Below are 24473 nucleotides of genomic sequence, written 5' to 3'. Positions count from 1 at the left end.
CGCCTGAGCTCAAGTGATCCACCCACCTTGGCCTCCCAAAGTGCTGGGATTACAGGCGTGAGCCACCGTGCCTGGCCTCAATTTTTAATTATGTAGTTTGTTACTTGTTTGTATTTTATCTGCCTTCTTCTGCTATATTTTAAGATTGTTGAGGGCAAAGACAATATCTGTTGCTGTCTCCACTCTACACCCTTTGTTTGACATTGTACCTGGCACGTAGTAACATTTGGTAAATCCTACTTAATGAATAACAGCAATATGATGAGTAAAATAAGGGGAGACACTTTCTGAACACTGAGTACAATGTGAACAAAAGGCGTGAAGACAGGTTAAGACTTTAGAAGATAGTAGAATTGAAAAGCTAGAAAGTTTCTTTCCTTGGTTATGCCTTCCCTACTGCTCTCCATCCCCACCCCCCTAAAAAAAACCCTCCTCTGCAGGAAATTTGTGCAGGTATCTTAAGATATGTTTCCAGGCTATCCTTTAGGCTTCCATTGCCCTGGCCTTTGCTGCTGACACCCATGTGCTTTTTTTTCTGCCATCTTGAGCTGTACCTGGGTATCAGGTAACTCCTGGTGGCCAGAGAGGGCTCACACCCTAGAAACAGCGAGCCCTGATAGCCAGAGAGGGCTCACACCCTAGAAACAGCGAGCCCTCTCTGTTTCTAGGCTGTCTAGGAAACAGAGGTCAGACAGGAAAGGGGGTTTTGGTTGAGTAGAGTCAATATGCGATCATTGTGGGCAGTCACTTGGTGGGGGCTTAAATGCTGAGGTAGGAGTTGAGGGGGATTGGGGACTCATTGCAGAGTGTGTAGAGTATGTAGAGAGTGCAGAGTGTGCAGTATGATCTCTTTTTGGATTCTAGAATATAAATTTGACAGCAACATGGAGCACAGATTGAAAGCAAAAAGACAGAACCAAGAAGACTTGAGAGGTGATTAAGGAAGATGAGATGTGCAATGATCAAGGCCTGGATGGAATGGCTTCTGTAAGAATGGGAGGGAAGGATGACTAGAGGGACTTGAGAAAACTTCTTTTTTTTTTTTTTTTAGAGACAGGGTCTCACTCCGTCGCCCAGGCTGGAGTGCATTGGCGCGATCTTGGCTCACTGCAGCCTCGGCCACTCAGGTTCAAGCAATTCTCCTGCCTCAGCCACCTGAGTAGCTGGGATTACAGGCATGGACCACCATGCCCAGCTAATTTTTGTATTTTTTTCTGTAGAGACACGGTTTTACCATGTTGCCCTGGCTGGTCTCGAACTCCTGACTTAAGCCATCCACCCGCCTCCGCCTCCCAAAGTGCTGGGATTACGGATGTGAGCCATCACACCCAGTCCAGAAAACTTTTTACAAACCAAATAACAGATGTGCTTTTTGAGCAATTCAATTGCTGCTGATTTTGATGTAAATAGAATTAATTTTTAGCTACTGTTAGCTATGGATTCATCAGATTCATGGAGTGGCTGATAAATACGGTTCTTAGAACTGGTTTCTCACATGCCCTTTTTAATAAGGGAATCACTGTAATTTTGTGTACCCAATAGTGTGTATTTGGCTTAGGAATTCATAACCTTAGCCCAAGGTTTTTTCACATTTGACGTAAATTCTTTGGACATTGCACTGATTGCCATGAAACTTCTATGGAATATGGTACCAACATATGCTCATGGGGGTAACAACTGTAATACAAATTAGGTGGTGTCTAGACAGTCCCTTCTTCAAAGCTATTGCCAGTGAAACTTCAGCTAGCTAGAAATTCACACCAGTTTCTTGTTTCTTCTGAAATAGCTCTATAGAATGGCTAAGTCAGTTAACATTGGCTTTTCCATAAACAGGCTACATTTGTTTCTCCAAAAATCATTTTGTTTTACCTGATTTTTTTCCCTTTCTATTTATATTCGTAGAGGATTATTTATAATTGGAACATTCACATTGAATTGTTGAAAGATTGTTTTATTATCTTTAGTGAAACTTGGATTAGCTATGTTTTATGCCAAAAATGGAATCTGGGATATATGTGCCTCAATTACTAAGAATAATTTGCAAGTATTTTAATTTCCGTCTCGTTGATGTTAGTAGTTTTAAAGACACATTTAAAAATTCACTGTACCAGTAAAACTGTCAAACCCAAATTGAGGGACATTCTACAGAATTCTGATGATTACTCTTGAAAAATATCAAAGTCATGAAAGATAAGACCCAGAAGCTGTTTAACAGCTGGAGGAGGCTGAGGAGACAAGATGTGTAAATGCAGTGTGGAATCCGGAGCAGTGAAAGGACATTAGTGGACAACTAGTGAAACTGGAGTCACTTCTGTAGTTCAATGAATGTTGTCCTACCAGTGGGTACCAAGGGTGCTCCCCATACTGGCATTACAACTCTACTCTGAGCTTAAATTAGGCAGCAAGTCAAAATAGGCAAATTTTAATTTATTGCAATATAATTCACAGTAGAAACCTAATTTCAGAACTAGAAATGTTAAGAGATCAATAGTTATCAGTTTTTTTAGTATCTGATTCTCAAGTAATAATGTGGTTTCCTAGAATACTACCAGGAACACATGATTTTATTCTTGGAGAAAATAGTCATTATTTTCATTTCTAGGATGAGCGGATGACTATTTTAAGCTTAATATTTTCACCAAGCACAGAAATGCATATCTTGGTACGATATTCAGCAGTGAATTCCTGTTATCTGCTGTATGCCAGGACCTGAGTTGGGGATGCTGGAGGGGAGTGAAACCTGGCCTCTGCTTACAGAGCTTATCATCTGATGTGGGTCCTGTAGATAGGAGTAAGAAGAAGCTCTCTTCATGCGCTGTTAATGTATCTGCATTTAAAGCATTTGGTGTTTGGGTTGATAAGTTATTCCTTAAAAACTCTCTTATTGCAGATTTTCCTTGGCATTGCCTTACAACCTTTGCATCTGGGAAGTCCTAGGAATCTATTGTTGCTAGCAGCATCTGATAATCATTAGGTTGACTAATAGGAAGTTATTTTTGTAGCTCAACATGGATGAATAGCAGCAATTTCTTATGGTTCATCCTAGCAATACCACTTCATTTTGAAGAAGTATCACATTCTTAGTAAATTTATCACTATACGTAAATTGGTTTAAAATAAAATAGTGTGCGTAGATGCCTTGTTTCCAAAATCCAGGTTAACACAAGCAGGTGTTCAAACTTGAAATGCAGTGAGAACAGTCTTGTTTACTTAAACAAGTTCTGCAAGTGTATTGATTAATATCCAGAGATTCTACGCAGATTTTGTGGAATTTTGTTCCCCACTGAGTAATTAGGAAAGAACTAATGCTTTCTAAGATATCCTTTTCATAAAAACTAATTTTGGAGTTTCAGACAGCAGAGATTTTCTGGTTTCTGTCCAGCACTGAACACCATAGGTTTGGAACTCACAGTCCTCATTGGCAGTCACATTTAAGTACAGACCATAAGAACTTGGGTATATTCCTGCCAAAGGCGCCAACAATTTTAGTTGGCGGAGAATGAGAGAGTTGTTTGTGTGTCCATAGGAAACTTAACTCTGAATGATATCGTTTTCCTTTACTCCAGCTGCTTGAGCTTACTGGTTTGTTGTGTTGTTTGTTGCTCTCACTTCTTGGGTCTCAGCTTGTTAATGTGTAGGATGAGCAAGGTAACACCGCCTACAGAAAAAGCAGCATGTTTTCCCACATTCAGCTGAATGAGACAAATACAGTAAAATAGGAGTCCAGATTGTCTCTTAACATTGCATAGTTATTACTTTCAAACACATTTGCCCCAGTTACTTGGAAATTTTCCAGCAGGTTAAATTATCGGGGAGAGCAGTTGAATTCTTTACCACCACACACATTCCATGTCTAAGAGTTTGGGATGAGAAAATGAGGATCAAACCAAACTGACTCACTTTATTTAGCAAAGGGTTGATGGCTTCAATCCCTGTTGTAGAAGAACAGCACACAACTTCTTTTAAGTTTCTTAGTCATCAGGAGATGCTGAGAAATAAGAGGCCAAGAGAAACAAGGAGGGCTTGAATTTAAAGGAGGCAGAGGGTAGAGAGTTGTTGGGTTACATTTGAAGAATGTTATGGGCGTAAAGTCTAACAGGACTTAGCTACTGGTCTAATGTGGGAGGAGGAAGAAGAAAGTACAGGGCCTGGCCTCAGATTTCTGTCCCATACACTTAAGTGCTGTCTAGTGCTACTAGTCAAGAGACAATATTGAAGCAGAATCTGAACTGGGTGGGACTGCCAGTGATGCATTCAGCTGTGTAAGTAGTGAACTAGAAGTGCCTTGAGACTATGGAGGTCAAAGGGAAGGGGTATAGAAAAGAGTAAGTTCAGAGTGATAGAGTTGCAACCAAGTTAGATGTATATGTTAGGGTCCAGTCGGGTAGGGCCAATAAGCCACCACGGCTGAAATCTCAGTGCTCTTAGTGGCAGGTTTTAGTTGTCTGTGAGAAACTGCAGTGGAACTGTCAGGTAGGCAAGTGTATATATATATATATATATATATATATATATATATATATATATATATGCATTTTAACCTCAAGAGCAGATTCTGTTTCCTCGACTTCTATCTCCGTTACTTCATAGAATGTTTTAGGTTAATTTTAAAAAGCATTGAACAAATGAGCAGGTGTCAGTATATTATAATATTGCCAATAATTTATATATAAACCAGCAGCTGGTTGAGAATTAGGTACAAAGTAGAGAATTGACTTTTTTTCTGGACCTATTTTACATAATTTTTGATCACTGCATGTCAGTATTTACCTGAGTTGAAATATTCCTCTTAGAGTCATGAATGAATATACCAACATATGGTTAATGTTAATAGAAATGTTTTGTCATTGTGTTCTGGTCCCTGTGTTCAGTTGACAACTGTTCCTTGCAGCTGCTACCATATTCCAATTTATTGTATCATACACTTAAAGAGATTTTTTTATATTCCAGGGCTTTTGCTGGACTTATTTTCTATTAATACTTGTAGATGGGAGACATTTCTTACACTCAGAGCATTTGTACATTGAGGCAGCATGTTCTATGATAGAAGTTTGAAACAAAAGAAATCTGAACTATCTTCCCACTTACTTACTAGAAAGTGAAATCTAATTTATCACAGGATAGAACTAGATTTTATTCATCCATATTATCTGTTTGAGAGTTTGCCAGAATCCAAGTTGTTATGGCAGAGACATATAATTATTCATTGTAAAGCACATCATTGAGTTTCAGCTGCGGGCTACCCTCTTTTCTTTGGGGTAACAAGGCAGTGCATGCTCCCTTATCACCAACGTGGATCTTATATGAGTGCCATGTCTAAAAATACATTCAAAGCAGTATGAGACCCATAGGGATGTGGTGGTTGTTTCTTCATGGTTTCTTCTGTCAAGCAGAGCATCTTAGAAAAGGAGGTGTTTGAATTGGTCTCATAGCAAGTAAAAAGAAATCAAGTAGTTCTGGATTAGAATCACAATTCTTGTACCCCCTCGTTGTTACCTAATGTTTCAGTCTCTGTTTGTTCAGTAATATATGAAAAATAGTATCTCCCTTGCAAGGGTCATTGTGAAGACTTTGTTTATTTCCACGGAAGGGCCTACAGATGTCTTTTCTGGTATCATTTTTTGGTTGTGTGTGTGTGTTTGTGTGTGTGTGTGTGTGTGTGTGTGTGTGTGAGAATCAGCGCCTAATAGCACTATGTGCACAGAATTATACTGTTCCTCCTGTAGCCATGAATGAAGATCAGAATGCTCTTTTTCCAGCTGTACTCTGAATTTATTGAGAATAGATACCTGTTCTGATTATGCAGTGTATGCCAAGTGCCAAGCACAGAGTAGAATTTCCTTAGTGGATTTGTTCTAGGTCCAGAGTGTAGCGGGCCTGCTTCTTAGAGACTGCTTTATATTCAGCAAAGTCCCAAGGTAGTATATTGTTAATTTATAAGGAGAAAAACATCATGTAGGTGGCTACAAGCAGTACTCAAATCTCCATGTCCAATCTGCATGCTCTGTTGTAGAGTCTGTCCTACATAGGTGATCATAAGCAGAGAATGTTTAGAAAGCCTGGAGTCAAACCAAGAATATGCTTTTCGGACTTTTGTTTATAGAGCATCTGAGGCTGACCACCTCACTTTCCATATGATAGATTTTATAGTCAAGCCTTGCTAACCTTGAACCCATTTTATTGCTCTTCAGTTTAAGTTCTGTGAAGCTGTAATTAATCCTTTTCAAAACAGCTATAATTCTCTTATTCCACTCTGTCATACTCACTTGTCAAAACCTCAGCCCTGGTTAAAACCAACTATTGGTCAGCTTACTTAGCTTTGGCCTTCTCTTTTGTCTTCATTTTATTTGCAGGTGCCATCTAGTCCCATGTATTTAAATACTTCAGCTGGTGGCTCTGAAATTTCTAGCAACAGTGCTGCCCTCTCCTGAGCTCCAGACTTAGATCCAAATGTCTCCTTGATGGTTCATGTTGGAAGACTTCAAGGTCAAACACATGTACAGGGTTAACATGACTTTATTTTTTTCACCAAGCCTGCCTCTTATGTTTGCCTGTTTGTTCCATCTAAAACTCTAGTTTTCCTGGATTCTTTACTTTCCAGTTGTCTTGCATATGATCATCCAAATGTCCCAAAAGTGCCCATTTCTCTTCTTCACCACTACCTTGGGGTCCATGCCACTAGTGTTTTCTTGCTTGGTCTGTTACAGTGACCTGACTGGTCTTTCTGCTTTCACTCCTACACACTCCCCCAACCCTCTGTGTGCAAGAGCAGAGCGAGCTTTTAAAAATAAAAGTCACATGCCTTAGGTAATCCTCCCATGTTCTACTATCTTGGCTCATTGAATTCCTGTCTTCAGGAATCTTGTCCTCTGCCTTACCTCAACCTCTCACTCTGGTCTTATTCATTTCCAGGGGGTAATCGAACCCCCTCCCTAATTGTGTGTATCCTTCTCTCTGACCATAGCTCCTGTCTTCCCAGCTCACTTTCTGTAGTATCCCAGATCCAGTAATCCTTGGATCCTACTAGGACCTTCAAGCCACTACAGACAGGCTATTACCTCCATGACCCCACCAAAGTATGCCATGCCCTCCTAGTTTACGGTGTACCTGACTTAGCAGCCACACCTCAACCTGGGCCCCTGGCTGCTCCCCATGTCCCTGACCCACTGAGATGAGCAGGTCACCTAATCCATCTTCCCTGTCTGCTTGGCCAGCCAGGACCTCCCCTTGAACTCCACTGGGCCCTTACTGGCCTGCTTGACAGCTCCACTTGGATTTCTGGTATTCTTCTGGCATTCTTTCTGACCTTTACCCACCAAACTGCTCGTCTCACAATTTCTGCCATTTCAGTTTAATGGCAACTCTTAATTATTAGCATATCCTGTTGGTTCTATGTTTAAAATAAATCCATTGGAGTCCAGTTACTCTGAAAAAAAAAAAAGAAGAAGAAAGAAAGGTAGGATCTGACTACTTGACCACTTCTCACCCTCTTTCTGGTTCTGTACTTGTGCCAACTGTCTCCTCCTGCCTGGATTATTTGGGTTGCCCTGACTTAGTCTCTCCTGCTCCTTTCATACTGTTCACAACACAGTGGCCAGAGTATCCCTGTTAAAACATAATTCAGGCCGGGTGCGGTGGCTCATGCCTGTAATCCCAGCACTTTCGGAGGCTGAGGCAGGTGGATCACTTGAGGTCAGGAGTTCAAGACCAGCCTGGCCAACATGATGAAACCCTCTCTCTACTAAATATACAAAAATTAGCCAGGTGTGGTGGTGCACACCTGTAATCCCAGCTACTCAGGGAGGCTGGGGCAGGAGAATCGCTTGAGCCTGGGAGGCAGAGGTTGCAGTGAGCCGAGATTGCACCACCGCACTCCAGTCTGGGCGACAGAGTGAGACCCTATTAAAAAAAAAAAAAAAATTACCTAAGTCAGATAATGTCACTCCTCAAAGTCTCCTGAGGGCTTGGCATCTCATCAGAGTCAAAGCCAACTTGTTAACTATGGCCTACACTCTCTTGCCCCTCTTCCTTAGACCTCATCACATTCCCTTTATCCATGGCCTTCTCAGACTGCTTCACATACCAAGGACTGGGGATTTGCTGCTTGGAAAGCATTTACCTCTGCTATGCAGATTTCCATGTGTTTAAGTAGAAAACTCAAATAAGCAAAAAAGGACTGGAAGACCACCTATCATCTTACTTCATGAAAAAAGCAAAAGCATCGTTGCTTTATCTCCTTCATGGGTACATTGCTGTGTGCTCACCAGGACCCACACATGTGCTCTTGCCTTTTAAAGGCATCTGTACTCCATGCTGACTGTTTTGTCATCTTTTTTCATGTAACAATGTAATATGGGTTTTAATGCCAGTAGATTAGTTCTCCAAAACAGTTCTTGAGGCTGCATAGAATGTTGGTTGAGAAGATAGATACACTATAGTTTACGTAACCAGGCTCTCTATTACTGTAAACAGTTCTGCAGTGAATCTTTTTGTTCCTGAATCTTTGCATGTATCTCTAATCATTTCTAAAGAATAATGTCCTGGAATTTTATTTTATGGATAAGCATTGTGGTTTTTTTAAAGTTTTTGATTTGTGCTTTCCTTCAGAAAGATATACTGTTTTTTCCCTCCTAACAGTGGAATGTGCAAGTACCTTTATACCTTTGGCCTGGTCTTTTCTGAGTCATGTGCACATATAGTACAAACTTCTGTTTAAGAAATAAAACTCTATATATGAACTTTACAGTTAAAAATGGTTAAGATGGTAAATTTTGTGTTATATGCATTTTGCCACAATTAAAAGAAATAAAGCTTTGATAAATACATGTATAGTTATTTGACAAGTATACTTTTTGGCAGTAATTTGAATGTAGGTGTTAGTAAGTAGTTGGTAGGAAAGAAATCTTACCATTATTGTTGTGGTCTTTACTCATTGCTGATTTTTACAAGATGTTTTGGTAATTTTGTCATGCAGGCCAAAACCCTAAGAAAACTGATCCAACAAACATTTAGACAATTCGCCAACCTTAATAGAGAAGAAAGTATTCTGAAATTCTTTGAGATCCTGTCTCCAGTCTACAGATTTGATAAGGAATGCTTCAAGTGTGCTCTTGGTGTAAGTATGGGAATATGGGAAATAGTGGGCTAGTTTGATTTTACTTTTTCTTATCTCTTGCTGTATATCTAAATTTCTGATGAAAAAAATGCTAACTTGTCCCATTTTTTTCAATAAAATGGTATTTTTTCCTTTTACCATGTGAAAAATAGAAAAAGAAAATAATTAATGTGAGAATAAAATCACCTTTTTAAAAACAGCATGCCTAGTTTCATAATTAGGTCTTTTAAATTTTATCCCTGTGATTTGTTCATTGTTCTCTAAGGGCTAGTTTACCTATTTAGATAATCATCCCAGAGAAACCCTTGGCATCAGGCATGCTGGAATAAGCACAGTGCACTTTGTGCAGGCTTAACACATCCTGGGTCAATGAAGTTATAAATATTTTATCTTATTTGGTTAGATAGATTAATAGCAAACCAAACCAGCCCCTGCTTTGGTCCTTTAACATATCCACGGCTCTTTATCTGAAGTATTTCTTTTTTCCTTCTGCCACCTCTGTTCTCACTTGTTTCACCTTCAAAAGTCAAGCTGGATTATTTCAGTGGAACTGGCAATCGGCCCAGAAGAAGGGATCAGTTACCTAACGGACAAGGGCTGCAATGTAAGTCTGCTCTGACCTTTCGGGAACTTGGCGTTAGACAAAGAAGAATTAAATTAAGGAAATGGGGCATTCTTTTGGAAAAGATCATTTTACAATTAAATTTTCCTATTGCACTGCATTTATTGTTCAGTGGAGTGGGGGACAAGTAAGAGAAAGTCTAGGTGCTGTGGAAATACCTCGGAATTACTTAGTTTTGGAAGGAAAGGAATCATACAAACCTAACATGTGTGAGACCTGAATGGGGTTGTTACTGTTTATCTGGAGAAGTTTTAAATACTAATTTTTAAAATTAAGTTCTGAATGATTTGGGTATATTTGTACTGGCATCTTATCCTTTGAAACAGCCTCTTCAGGTTATTTCCAGGAAAAAAAAAATTATACATTCACAATTCTCTTGAAAGCCTTATTAGCCTTATTTACCTTGAAGAAAAAATGTCCATCAGATGGAAACTCACACTTCTACCCCAGACCTCACTTCTTTTGTTACCTTCCTAGCAGAAGTGCTGACCATTTCCTGTGTGATCCTCATTCTTCCAACAAGTATTATTGAGAACCTGCTTGGTGCCAGGCAGTCTAGAGGTTTGAGATACAATAAGGAACAAAACAGAGAGAAGTCCTTTGTCTTTATGTAGCTTATAGTCGAGTGCACAAAATAAATATGGAATACATCTGTGTCATACAACAATAAGTACCGAGATGAAAAGTAGAACAGTGTAAGGGTGGGTGTACTGAGAAGGGCATGCTCCCATTTAGATGAGTGTTCAGGGAACATGATTCTAGGGGCTTCTTCTCAGGCCTTGCACTAGTAACATTTCTTTTCCACTTAACATAGTGTAGTGATTTGAACTTTTTACTTAATTTATTCATACCTTGACCTGTACATATAATTTTCTATACATATATAAATGTGCCAAACTGTGTCTGACCTGCTTTTTTCCAAGTGTTCTCTGGTTTCCATTCCCACTCTGCTCAGCTCCTGCCTCTACCATTCTTTTCTCTTCAGCCTTCTCTGTAACCCCCCCCACCCCCTGCCCATACTTAACATGTAAGTGATTTAGTAATCTTCTGTGTTTTTCCCCATATCCCTGTTTTGTTATTCAGAAAAGGGGTCATCATCAGGCACACTGTCCTACTTGGTTATTTCACTCTGTGAACCTGGTAGAAATTTTTTAAGCCCCGCCTTTCTTTGCCCCTTCCTCCCTGGGGGCCAGATGGGATTCTGTGAAGGGCAATTACTTTGCTTTTAGATTTCTGCCCCAAGACAATGACATAATAAATACTCCTTTATATATAATCTATGTACTACTGCTTTTTCTCCTTGTGGAAGAGATTTCCAAGGATGGAACTGCAGGGTTCGTTTCAAATAGTTGTAATTTTAAAAGAAGCTGTTGGATTGCTTTTCAGAAAAGCTAGGAAACTTCATATTGTCACTGGCAGTGTGTGAGAGTACTATTTTCGCACTCATTGGATGGCAGTTTTAATAGCTCTTTTAATTTTTCCATTTTAATAGATATAAAGTTATTCTTGTAACTTTTTTGCTCACTTAGATATAAAGCAAGGACCTAGTAACTTTAAACATATTTTCATGTCTTGACTGTTTTTCTTCTCACCTCTGTGAATTAACTGCTCATATCATATACTTTGCCTATTTTACCAACACAATTGTCCTTTTAAATTAATAAGTCCCTTTACACATCAAGGAAATCAGTGTGTTTTCCTGTTACCTTTTTTATGATTTTTTTCCCCAAATCTCTTGTTGGCTGTTGACTTTAAACAGACCAGCCTCCCTTGTCCCACATCCTAAGGATGACCACTGTCCTGACTTCTGCCATCACTGATTAAATCTCATTAAATGCTGCTGTGTCAGCTGGATATTCACAGAGGAAAACAGAATAAATTTTTGTGAAATTTTGTGAAAGTGCGTGTTTTTTGATATTGTGTTTCAGGACTTCTTTTATACCCTTCAATAAGATCTCAATCTTTTTCATATAGGTCTTCCATATTAAACCAATTCATAAGTGTTTTATAGTTTTGGGCCTTATGTTGAATGACTTTTTGGGGTTTTTCTTGCCACTGACAATTTAAAATTTATATTGTGAGCATAGAAGATATTCTTGATTATTGTTTAACATATAGTCTGCAACCTTATTATTGATTAAATAGGTTTTTTATTAGAATTTTGGATTTTATAAGTGTATAATAATATAATCAGCAAAAGAATAATTTTACCTTTCCCCGTATACAATTTTTTCTTTTAGTCACAAGAAGCTCAAAGATCATGTTTAATAACAGGGCAGTAGACAATATTCCTATTTTGTTTTAGATTTTAATTTATCAATTAAAAGTGTGTCATTATTTTGGATTGTTTTTGTTGTTGAGTTTTAATAACATGTCTTTAATATTTTTATCTTTTGCTTAGAGTTTTATGATTAGCTCCTAAATTTAATCAAAGACCCTTTTAGCATCTATTGATATGATCCTTTTCCTCCTTTATCATTATAGTAGATTATATTAATAGTTATGGTAATATTGAGCCAATTAATAATATACAATATTCTTTTAAAATATTGAGTTATATTTGTAGAATTTTTGCAACTATTTGTAAGTGAGATTAATCTAGACTTTTTTATGTTAACTTTATTAGACATGGTGTTAAAGTTATATTAATTTCATTAGGTGAATTGGAATCTTTCAGTGATTTTTTTTTAAAAAAACTTTTTAAGCTCAGGGGTACATGTGCAGATTTGTTATCTAGGTAACCTCGTGTCACACAGTTTATCATACAGATTATTTTGTCACCCAGGTATTAATCCTAGTACTGATTAGTTATTTTTCCCAATCCCCTCCCCACTTTTACCCTCCACCCTCTGGTAGGCCCCAGTGTCTGTTGTTGCCCTCTGTGTGTCCTTGTGTTCTCATCTTTTAGCTTCCCTTATAAGTGGGAGCTAAAAGATGCAGTATTTAGTTTTCTATTCCTGTGTTATTTTGCTAAAGATAATGGCCTCCAGCTCCATCCATGTTCCTGCAAAGAACATGATCTCATTCTTTTTTTTTGGCTGCATAATATTCCATGGTGTGCATGTACCACATTTTCTTTATCCAGTCTACCATCGATGGGCATTTAGGTTGATTCCATGTCTTGGCTATTGTGAATAGTGCTGCATTAGACGTACATGTATATGTGTCTTTATAAAAGAACAATTTGGCCGGGCGCGGTGGCTCACGCCTGTAATCCCAGCACTTTGGGAGGCCAAGGTGGGCGGGTCACAAGGTCAGGAGATGGAGACCATCCTGGCTAACACGGTGAAACCCTGTCCCTACTAAAAATACAAAAAATTAGCTGGGCATGGTGGCATGCACCTGTAGTCCCAGCTACTCAGGAGGCTGAGGCAGGAGAATGGCATGAACCCGGGAGGCGGAGCTTGCAGTGAGCCGAGATTGCATCATTGCACTCCAGCCTGGGCAACAGAGCGAGACTCCGTCTCAAAAAAAAAAAAAAAAAACAATTTATATTCCTTTGGGTATATAGCCAGTATGGTACTTCTGTTTTTAGGTGTTGAGGAATTGCCACACTGTCTTATTATTTTATGTATTATTGTGAGGTACATTCCTTCAATGCCTAGTTCATTGAGGTGTTTTAACATGAAGAGATGTTGAATTTTATTGAAAGCCTTTTCTGCATCTGTCAAGATGATCCTGTGGTTTTTGTTTTTAGTTCTGTTTATGTGATGAATCACATTTATTGATTTGCATATGTTGACCCAGCCTTGCATCCCAGGAATAAAGCCTACTTGATCATGGTGGATTAGCTTTTTGATGTGCCACTGCTGGGTTTGGTTTGCTAATATTTTGTTGAGGATTTTTGCATCTATGTTCATCAATAATATTGGCCTGACATTTTCTATTTTTGTTGTGTCTCTGCCAGGTTTTGGTATAAGAATAATTCTGGCTTCATAGAATGAGTTAGAGAGGAGTCCCTCCTTTTCAGTTTATTGGAATAGTTTTAGTAAGAATGGTACCAGCTCATCTGTATACGTCTGGTAGAATTTGGCTGTGAATCCATGTGGTGCTGGGCTTTATTGGGTTGGTAGGCTATTTATTACGGATTCAATTTCAGAGCTCATTATTGGTCACTTCAGGGCTTCAGTTTCTTCCTGGCTCAGTCTTGGGAGGGTTTATATGTCCAGGAATTTATCCATAACTTCTAGATTTTCTGGTTTATGTGCATAGAGGTGTTCCTAAGATTCTCTGATAGTTATTTGTATTTCTGTGGGGTTGGTGGTAACATCCCCCTTTTCATTTCTAGTTGTGTTTACTTAGGTCTTCTCTCTTCTTTATTAATCTGGGTAGTGGTCTATTTTATTAATTTTTTTTAAAAAAAAAACAACTCTTGGTTTTGGTTTAGCAACAGGCAGGAATGGTTTTTCCCATCTCACTCTCCTTCAGTTCATCCTGGTTTTGGTTAGTTCTTTTCTTCTTCTAGTTTTGGGGTTGGTTTGCTCTTGGTTCTGTAGTTCTTTTTTGTGATCTTAAGTTGTTAAACTGAGATCTAACTTTTTGATGTGGGCATTTAGTGCTACAAATTTACCTGTTAACACTGCCTTACCTGTGTCCCAGAGATTCTGGTACATTGTGTCTTGGTTCTCATTCATTTCAAAGCACTTCTTGATTTCTGCCTTAATTTCATTATTTACACAAAAGTCATTTGGGAGCAGTTTATTCGATTTCCATGTAATTGTGTGGTTTTGAGCAAATTTCTCAGTCATAATTTTTAACTTGGCCGTGCTGTGCTCCGAGAGAATGTTTATTATGATTTCAGTTCTTTTGCATTTGCTAAACGGTGTTTTGTGTTCAATTATATAATTGATTTTAGAGTATGTGCGATATGGTGATGAGATGAATGTGTATTTTGTTGCTTTGGGGTGGAGAGTTCTATAGATGTCTGTCAGGTCCATTTGATCCAATGTTGAATTCAAATCATGAATATGTTTGTTAATTTCCGTCTCAGTGATCTACATAATATTGTCAGTGGGGTGTTAAAGTCTCCCACTATTATTGTGTAGGAGTCTAAGTCTCTTTGAAGGTATCTAAGAATCTGGCTTATTAATAATGAGTGCTGCTGTTTGGTTTTTTATATATTTAGGATAGTTAGGCCTTCTCGTTGGATTGAACCCTTTACCATTATGTAATGCCCTTCTTTGTCTTTTTTAACTGAGTTGGTTTAAAGTCTGTTTTGTCTGAAATTAAGATTGTAACCCCTGTTTTTTTCTGTTTTCCATTTGAATGATGGATTTTTCTCCATTCCTTTATTTTGAGCCTATGTGTGTCATTGTATGTGAGATAGGTATTTTGAAGACAGCATACCAATGAATCTTGGTTCTTTATCCAGCTCTGTGTCTTTTAATGGGGGCATTTAGCCCATTAACATTCAAGGTTAGTATTGATATGTGTGGATTTGATCCTGCCATCATGGTGTTAGCTTGTTATTAGGCAAACTTGTTTGTGTGGTTGCTTTATAGTGTCACTGGTCTGTGTTTTTGTAATGGTTGGTAACGGTCTTTCCTTTCCATATTTAGTGCTCCTTTCAGGAGCTCTTGTAAGGCAGGTCTCATGGTAACAAATTTCTTCAGCATTTGCTTGTCTGAAAAGGATCTTATATCTCCTTTCTTTATGAAGCTTAGTTTGGCTGGAATTATAAAATTTCAGGTTGGAATTTCTTCCAGAATGTTGAATGTTGGCCCCCAATCTCTTCTGACTTGTAGAGTTTCTACTGAGAGGTCTGCTGTTTATCTGATGGGCCTTCCTTTGCAGGTGGCCCTTCTAGTTTCCTTTAACATTTTTTCTTTCATTTCCACCTTGAAGAATTTCATGATGATGTGTCTTGGGAATGATCTTCTCGTGTAGTATCTTACTCTGCCTTTCCTAAATTTGAATGTTGACCTCTCTAGCTAGGTTGGAGAAGTTTTCATGGATCATATCCTGATACATGTTTTCCAAGTTGCTTACACTCTCCCCAGCTCTTTCAGGGACACCAGTGAGACATAGATTTGGTCTCTTTACATAATCCCGTATTTCACAGAGGCTTTCTTCATTCCTTTTCATTCTTTTTTCTCTATTCTTTTCTGACTCCTATTTCAGAAAGACAGCTTTCAAGCTCTGAAATTCTTTCCTCAACTTGGTCTATTAGGCTATTAATACTTACGGTTGCATTATGAAATCTTTGTCATGTGCTTTTCAGCGCCATCAGGTTGATTATGTTCTTTTCTATTCTGGCTATTTTTTCTCTCAGCTCCTGTATTGTTTTATTGTGATTCTTAGCTTCCTTGGATTGGGTTTCAATGTACTCCTACATCTCAATGATCTTCATTCCTATCCATGTTCTGAATTCTATTTCTGTCATTTCAGCCATCTCAGCCCAGTTCAGAACCCTTGCTGGAGAGGTGGTGCGGTCATTTAGAGGAAAGAAGGCACTCTGGCTTTTTGAGTTGTTAGATTTCTTGCAGTGGTTCTTTCCATCTTTTGGGCTGACGTTTCTTCAACCTTTGAAGTTGCTGACCTTTGTATTTTGCTTGTTTGTTTGTTTATCCTATTTGATGACCTTGAGGGTTTGATTGTGGTAAGGTGGACTCAACTGACTGGCTGCATTTCTGGAATATTTTAGGGGACCAGTGCCCAGCCCCCAACTCCTGGACTGTGTGCTCTAATTCTGGGAGACTGGTATTGGGCTCCAACTTTGTTCTCTGGCTCCTGGAGGTTAGGAATCCACTGCACTTGTAGAGTGTTGGGGGTAGGGGTGCTCCCAGACCACTGGTCACTACACTCCAATGGGTGGTGTCAGCCAAAGCATTTCACAGTGTGGTGGCATAGGATCCGTCCTTGTTTCCATGTGCCAGCAGCAGTGGCAGCACACTGGGGTGCACGCTCATCAGCCCGGCAGGTTGCTAGTGGGTACTGGGGTGCCTGTCTCCATTTGAGCATTCACTACAGTGGCAGTAGCAGCATGGTTTGGGTGGGGGGGTGCCTGTTGGCAACTGTGCAGCATTGGTGCTGGTGGTGGTGGTAGCACAGGGTTGGGTTGCTGGAAGGCCCAGGTCTGTGTGTGCACCCTGTGCACTGTAAGCATAGGTGTTTGCTCTGGGTAGGGGAGAATCTGCTATTCTCTCTGCCTGCTTTCACTCTTGGGATAATGTTGACATAAGCATGGGGTGCTGGCAGTGGGGACAGGGCTGGTTGGCTCTGTGCCTGCCAAGGCTCCGACTGAGGTGGCTGTCAGGCATGGGTGAGTTTTGGGGTTGCGTGCACATGTGCACTGGTGAGGCACGGAAGGCAATACCTGCCTGCGTACACAGGTGCCAGCAAAACTCTGTTGGGAATTGCTGTGGGCTAGAGGAACCTGCAGTGTGAGGAAGGAGCGGGTGGGCTGGTGTGTGGCAATGGAGGCTGCCCCGTGGGAGCTCTCTGCTGGTCAGAAGCGGTCAGCCACTGCAGGAGCTATGATGTGGGCCCCAGGACACCCAAGGCTACCCTGCAAGCAGGCACGTTCAGGCTGGGACCCCAGGAGAAGCCAGAAGCCCAAGGGGTGCTCAGGTCAGACTAACCCCCTTCTGATAGGTAAGCCCACCCTGCAGAGTTCAGGTCCAACAGTTCCCCTAGGGCTAAAGTCTCTTATGGGAGCAAGTCAGGGCTTCCCTGGCCATGTTCCACTACAGACGCTCCTGCACCAAACCCTCTGGGCTCCACCTCAGCTGGCTGCAATCCCTAGCACTTCTCTAAGCAGCTCTCCCTGCCACCTCAAGTGTCCATAGTAGTTGAGGGGCCCCTTGCTTAGATTTAAGAGGCCTGTAGTGAGAGCAGGTTGCTCCTTGCCAGTTCCACTCACCCATTCCCCCAGGGTAATTGTGGGCCAGGAATGAGTCTTGGTGTGCGGTAGCCTCTTGCAGGGTTCCCAGCTTCCTCCCCCTTCAGCCCAGCTTCTGTGTCTTTCCTTCATCCATTCTCGGTGCCTTCCCTCTCTCTGGTGATTTTTAATGGCCTGAAATATTGTAATTCAAATTGGAATTGCATGTTTTTTAAAGACTAGGTAGAACTGATGTACGTAACAACATGATGCCTTTTTAAATGGTAGGTGTTTATCTTTTTAATCACTTCAATAGTAATAGATCTTTTTTGAGACAGGGTCTCACCCTGTCACCCAGGCTGGAATTCAGTGGCACAATCATGGCTCACTGCAACCTCTGCCATCTGGGCTCAAGCAGTTCTCCTGTCTCAGTCTCCCAAGTAGCTGGGACTACAGGTACACACCATTACACTCGGCTAATTTTTGTATTTTTTTGTAGAGAGGGAGTTTTGCCATGTTGCCCAAGCTGGTCTCAAACTCCTGGGTTCAAGTAATCTGCCCACCCCAGCCTCCCAAAGTGCTGAGATTACAGGCGTGAACCACTGTGCCTGGCCTAATAGTAATCGATCTATCCAGATTTTCCACTTGTGTCAGCTTTGGTAATTTAGCATATTATCCATTTCTCTACATTTTCATCTTGCTGCCATAGAGTTGCCTCTCATGGATCTGTTAAAATCTTTCCAGTAACTTTGTCTCTATATTCCTGTTTCATGCCTAAGCTCTTTTGATTTGGCTCTTTTTCAGACTTGTAAAGGTCTGTCTATTCTAATTGTTTTTTGAAGGACAAGTTTAGTGATGTATTGCAGCAGTACTATTCATTTTCATTGATTTCAGTATTTTTCTTCATTCTGTTTTTGTATTATCTTCATTATTTTTGTCTTTTTTATTGTGCTCTTCCCTTTTAAGTGCATCTTTAAAATGTATTCTTGTTTACTTTGGAGGCCATTTTCTTCTTGCACAACTTTTAATATGTCTTACCTTTCTAGGTATGTGGTATTCTTCTTTCCATTGTATTTCTGTATACTCATTTGAAATTTTATCTTTGGCCAGGCACCGTGGCTCATGCCTGTAATCCCAGCACTTTGGGAGGCTGAGGCAGGTGGATCACCTGAGGTCAGAAGTTTTGAGACCAGCCTGGCCAACATGGCGAAACCCCGTCTCTACTAAAAATACAAAAATTAGCCAGGCGTGGTGGCGCCTATAGTCCCAGCTACTTCAGGACACTGAGGCAGGAGAATCGCTTGAACCCGGGAGGTGGAGATTGCAGTGAGCTGAGATCACGCCACTGCACTCCATGCTGGACGACAGAGTGAGACTTCATCTCAAAAAAAAAAAAACAAGAACAAAAATTTTATTTTTATTTCTCTTTTTCATTATAGCATTATTTAGAAGAATATTACTTAAATTTCAAGTAGCCCTGGGGTTTTATCTCATTTTTATTTCTATGAGCATATTATGAGCCATAAATTTCATATTGGCTTATGAGCAGGTAATATGATTTTTAAAGGTTAACTGTTTCACAGTTGTTAAGATCTTCTTTATGGCCAAGCGTATGATTTTTACAAATGTTCCTTGAAAATATATGTTTTCCATTTGAGTTTATAAGGACCTCTGTGCCTATGAAATAAGAGGTATTAGTTATATAAAGTAGAAGAAAGCAAGATTGGAGCTATCAGGATAGAGCCCCCAGAAGATTCCTTGCACTGCACTTCTCACATTTCTGCCTGCCACACTCCTCCTCCTCCTCCTTATTTGTTCTGCCTCCCTTGGGTGAACTTCATGTTCCTGAATGAGACCAACCCTCTGCTGTGTAATGGCTTCTATCCCATCTTACCTGTTCATGGTAATTCTTCAGTTCTGCCCACTCTTTCCTGTAGCAGCAGATATTTCTAACATACTGGATTGTTCCTGTCAGCATAGAAAAATGTATAGTTTCTCCCATCCTAAAATCCCCTCTTTTAGCCCTGTGTCCCTCTCTCTCCCTGGTACCTCATGTTTTCATGTCATTTATTGCAAAACTTCTTGACAGATTATCTAACTGCATTGTCTTTAATTCTTCTCACTCCCTCTTCAACCTGCTTCAACCAGGCCTTTCCTGCCTACTACCATTACACTACCACCGTCCACCCCTCAATGCCTTGCCAATGATAACAGTGATCCTCCTGTAGATAAGCCCACTGGGTAATTCTGAGTCCTCATCTACTTTACTTGACTTCTCCAGTGCTGTCCAACAGCAATACGATGTAAGCCTCATAGGTGATTTAAAATTTTCTAGTAACCACATTTAAAAAGATAAAAAGATAGGTGAAATTAATTTTAATATATTTTATTTGATCCGGTATATCCAATGTATCATCATTTCAAGATATAGTCAGTGTAAGAATTCTTGAGACTTTATCTTATTTTTATCATTCCACGTTTTTGAAATCTGGCATGCATTGTACCCTACCAGCATATCTCAGCCTGGAGGAGCCACATACCACTGGGTGCTCCATAGCTGTGTGTGGCTTCCTGCCACCAGTTGAACAGCACATCTCAGATTCTCCTCCTCAAGTGCTCTTTCCCTCTCTTTTTGCCCTTGTAATGACCACTTACATGCCTATCTTGAGTGTTACCTTAGTCAGTTTGCTTATATATTGTGTGCAGCTGCCTTGTGCTAGGTGTTAGGCTAGATTCTGCTGGTGCAGTACTGTATCTGAATGTAATATACCTAGTCATAAGCTCGTGTTGCTCAAGTCTTGTTCTCTTTTTCGCAGTGAAACTTTTTCTGAGGCTTTATTTCCTCCCTCCTCTCCTTTCCAATAAATTAGATATTTTTATACAGCACCGTGTATTGCTTTGTTATAGTCCTTATCACAGTTGTAATGGTTTACTTGTGTAATGTTTGTTTAATGTCTGGATTCATGTTATCCTTGTTTGCTGCTGTATATCTGATACTTGGAACACAGTCTAGCGCCTAATAACTTCTCATACTTCATTCACTTACATGCCAGGCATGGCCCTGCTTCCTTGTAATCTGGTGGTGGACAAGGTGGACATGATACTCCCATCCTCATGGGGCTTTCCTTCTAGTTATAAAATAGAATATAAGAAAGAAAATAAGCAATATAAATAATGGGATTGTGCTAGAGGGCTATAGTAGGGTGGCGTGAGAGAGTATCTGAGTGTTTGATTTAGAGTAGGTGGGCAGTGCCAGCTCCTCTTAACCCTGTTCTCTTTATAACAGATGTTTTAAATTATGTTTTGCTATCCTGAAATTAAAATTACAGAGCATGTTATTGCCCTACTCAAATAATTTTTTAAAATCTCTATCAATATCTTAAAGTTCAGCACAATACATTGGAAGGCACTCTAGTCAGACGCACCTACTTAGTAAGGACTTTTAATTGGAGGGAGAACAATCAGAAGCCACTCCATACAAGTGGTGTAGGAAAGTGATAGGGAAAAGTTATGTGACTGACCTTGGGGAATAATGCCAGAGTGAGGCAGAAAAACAATTTTAAAAAATATAATTTCCATAACCTAGATGTCTTACTGTGCCTTCGAATTTTTTTTTAATTATGAGATAGCAATAACAAGGACTAATTGAGATAGTATTCCTCATTTCATGTGTCACCACCAACATAATGATGTTCAGCTCTCGGTCTGTTGGAAGGAGCCTCCGACATCCTCTGTTACATACGTGCATGCAGTAGCTACAGATGCAAACTGATACAGGTGCATTTTGTCACTGACCAAAATAACTATAGCAAGTCTTGCCCTTGGTGGTGTCATTCTCCAAAACGGTGAGGAACTCTTAATAAAACTTCAAAAACAGCATAGTATAGGATTCCCTTGCATTACGCATAAGTTGCATTCCTGGAAAGTTCAATGCAGAGCATACTTTGTGGTTTTAAACAGACTTTGTTTCTAGAGTCAGATTTTTCAGTGACATAAATACACACCAGAACATTTGAAAGCCGTCGAGGATGCAGGACAATTTTTTATTGTGCAGGAATTACCCATGCTTCATGTGACATCTAGCAGCCTTGGTTATAAAAACAACCCACCCCCTGAAATGGTTCTACCCCAACGAAACTAGAGCACATATCATCAAGACAAGATCATGACAGTAAATTAGGTCAGAGAGGCAGGCAGGGGTCAAATCATGTAGACAGTTTGCTCATAGAAATCATGCTATGTAAATCATGCAAGTTATGATGCTTTGTATTGTACCTTTTTAAGCAGAGGAGTGATATGATCTGGCTTTCAGGTCGGGACATTATATAGTAGCATGGATGAAGGGAAACTAGGAAAAATGGCAGGACTCTAAGCAGAATATCATATGGTGGCCTGGACTATAGTGACAACTGTGAAGATGGGAAGTAAACACATGAATTCTGGATGTTTGGAGCTGAAGTTGCCAGGACTTGTGGAGAGGTTGGATAATGGGGAAAGGGAGAAGAATCAATGAGAATGCCTTTTTTTTTGGCTCAGGAATCTTGTTGAATATGATCCTTTTTTTTCTCTTCTTTTTTTTTTTTTTGAGACAGAGTTTTGCTCTGTGCAGAGTGTAATGGCATGATCTCAGCTCACTGCAACCTCTGACTCCCTGGTTCAAGTGATTCTCCTGCCTCAGCCTCCTGAGTAGCTGCAATTACAGGCACATACCACCATGCCCAGCTAATTTTTGTATTTTTAGTAGTGACGGGGTTTCACCATGTTGGCCAGGGTGGTCTCAATCTCCTGACCTCGTGATCCACCCGCCTCATCCTACCAAAGTGCAGGGATTACAGGCGTGAGCCACCACGCCCGGCCAAATATGATGCTTTTTATTGAAGTCAGGAAGCCTGGAGGAAGAACATGTTTTGAGGGAGTACCCTTTTAACTATGTTGTTAGTAATCTCTTGCAGACATCCATGTGGTAGTATGATATAGGGAGTTGGATGCATGAGTCTGAGTTCCAGGGAGATGACAGGGCTGGAGATGGTACTTAACGCCCCAGGACTGTATGGTATTTGTTTTGCCATGGCAGAACTAGGGGGAATAACAGGGCCCACCCAGCACAGAGCCCTGCAGCCCTTTCACATTTATAGATTGAGTAGGGGAGAAGCCAGTAAAACGAACTGGGAAAGAGAGACCAGTGAGGTGGAAGAAACCCCAAAAGGGCAGGATGTCCCAGAGGATAAGTGGGAAGAATATGCAGAGGGGTTGTGGGACATGCTATGAGAAGCCTGGGACCAGAGAATGGAGGGCTGCCTGTGGCCTCCTGGGGAAAGGCAGGAGCCCTGCAAAACACATGTCTCTACAAACAGCGCAGGAAGATGCTTTGCTGGGAAGGGCAGCCCAGTGTGAACCTCTTTCTGAACAATTCCAACTCCGTTCTAGTGGCATCATCTGTTCTCCATGCAATGGGAAGGGGCATTAGCTGACAGAGTGGCCTTAACCAAGCAAATTGTTTTGAAGAAATGTATAGGAATCTTCACATGCAAAATGATCATCCTCATGAGATGCTAGAAGGATGGAAGATACATGTATCTTTTATATGTATTTTTTTGAAGAAGGGTCTCACTGAGTTGCCCAAGCTAGAGTGCAGTGGCGCAGACTCAGCCTCCTGAGTAGCTGGGTCTACAGGCACAGACCACCATGCCTGGTTATTTTTTTTTTTATTTTTATTTTTTTGGTAGAGAAAGGGTCTCACTATGTTGCCCAGGCTGCTTGAACTCCTGGCCTCAAGGGATCATCCCACCTCAGCCCCTCAAAGTGCTGGGATTATGGATGTGAGCCATTGCTCCCAACTCTATCTTTTTTTCTTTTTAAGAAGGAGAGTGTTTATTAATTTGTGCAGCAGTAATAGAAGGAAAAGAAAAAAAAAAAGAAGAAGCCAAAGTTTATGCTACTTAGGAAAATGACCATAGACTCTCCTGGCATGGCTTAAGAGGTTATTCTGTATTGGGAAGGGCCCTTTGGATACCTACTGTCTCCCTAGCTACAGAACTCCAGTTAGTTTCAGAACTTACTCTAGCTCAGGGTGCATGGGGATTAATCCCAGATCCCCTCTTTCTTTGGGAATGGGAGTAGAATGTTCTCTTTGACTAAGAATTCCGTAAGATTCCTCCCAGGCTGGCAAACGAGTCAGGCCAAAGGTTGCTTCAACTTCCCTCCCTCCTTTATCTTCTGTTCTCTCTCGGTGGTAACTGTACTCTCACTCATCCAACTCATGTATGGGTTTCCTCAGCACATCACAGAGAGCAGACCTGTACCTGACCTTGAAGTGCAGGAGACAGTCTCATGGCTGCTCCCCTGGGGCAGCATGGAGAATCTTTTTTTCCCCAGACCTCCAGTCTTAGGGAGGATGTCTTCAGGCAACGAGGATTTCACAGAACATTTACAGACTCTGTGAAATGAGTTTTTTATCCGTAGTCTAAAGATTTTACCTTTCCTTTTTATAGCCCACACATCTTGCTGACTTCACTCAAGTGCAAACCATTCAGTATTCAAACAGTGAAGACAAGGACAGAAAAGGAATGCTACAACTAAAAATAGCAGGTGCACCCGAGGTAAGGAACTGTTACGTTCATCATTAAGGGAAAAGGGTTAAATAGGGATGTTTTAGAATTGTTGACTTTTTTATGAAAAGGATGAGGTTTTTATGGATCATCAGAATCACAACTTTCTTATATATAGAAAGGGTTACATTAGAAACAATAATGATTAAATGTCCCCAAGAATAGGACAGGAGACAGATTTAAAAATCATCCAAGAACGTTATTGTAAAGATAATGATGATTAAAGATTATCATCAGGCCAGGCGCGGTGGCCCACACCTGTAATCCCAGTACTTTGGGAGGCCAAGGCAGGCGGATCACTTGAGGCCA

The 24473-nt window shown here is 40.4% G+C and overlaps 1 protein-coding gene across 32 annotated transcripts in view; it reads left to right on the top strand.

Annotated features, from left to right (window-relative positions):
• The window catches only part of PTK2 (protein tyrosine kinase 2), a 345218-nt gene that overhangs the window by 172866 nt on the left and 147879 nt on the right, over positions 1-24473 (top strand). For all 32 annotated transcript variants that reach the window (XM_063606925.1, XM_055116999.2, XM_063606932.1 and 29 more), the window contains 3 exons: positions 8975-9115; positions 9642-9719; positions 24048-24155. In XM_063606925.1, coding sequence (XP_063462995.1) covers positions 8975-9115; positions 9642-9719; positions 24048-24155 — 327 coding nt within the window. The remainder of the gene's footprint in view (positions 1-8974; positions 9116-9641; positions 9720-24047; positions 24156-24473) is intronic.

This window comes from Pan paniscus, chromosome 7 (assembly GCF_029289425.2).
Source record: "Pan paniscus chromosome 7, NHGRI_mPanPan1-v2.0_pri, whole genome shotgun sequence".
NCBI classification, from domain to species: domain Eukaryota; kingdom Metazoa; phylum Chordata; class Mammalia; order Primates; family Hominidae; genus Pan; species Pan paniscus.
Note: the sequence above shows the minus strand (reverse complement) of the source record. Positions and strands in the feature narration are given on the sequence as shown.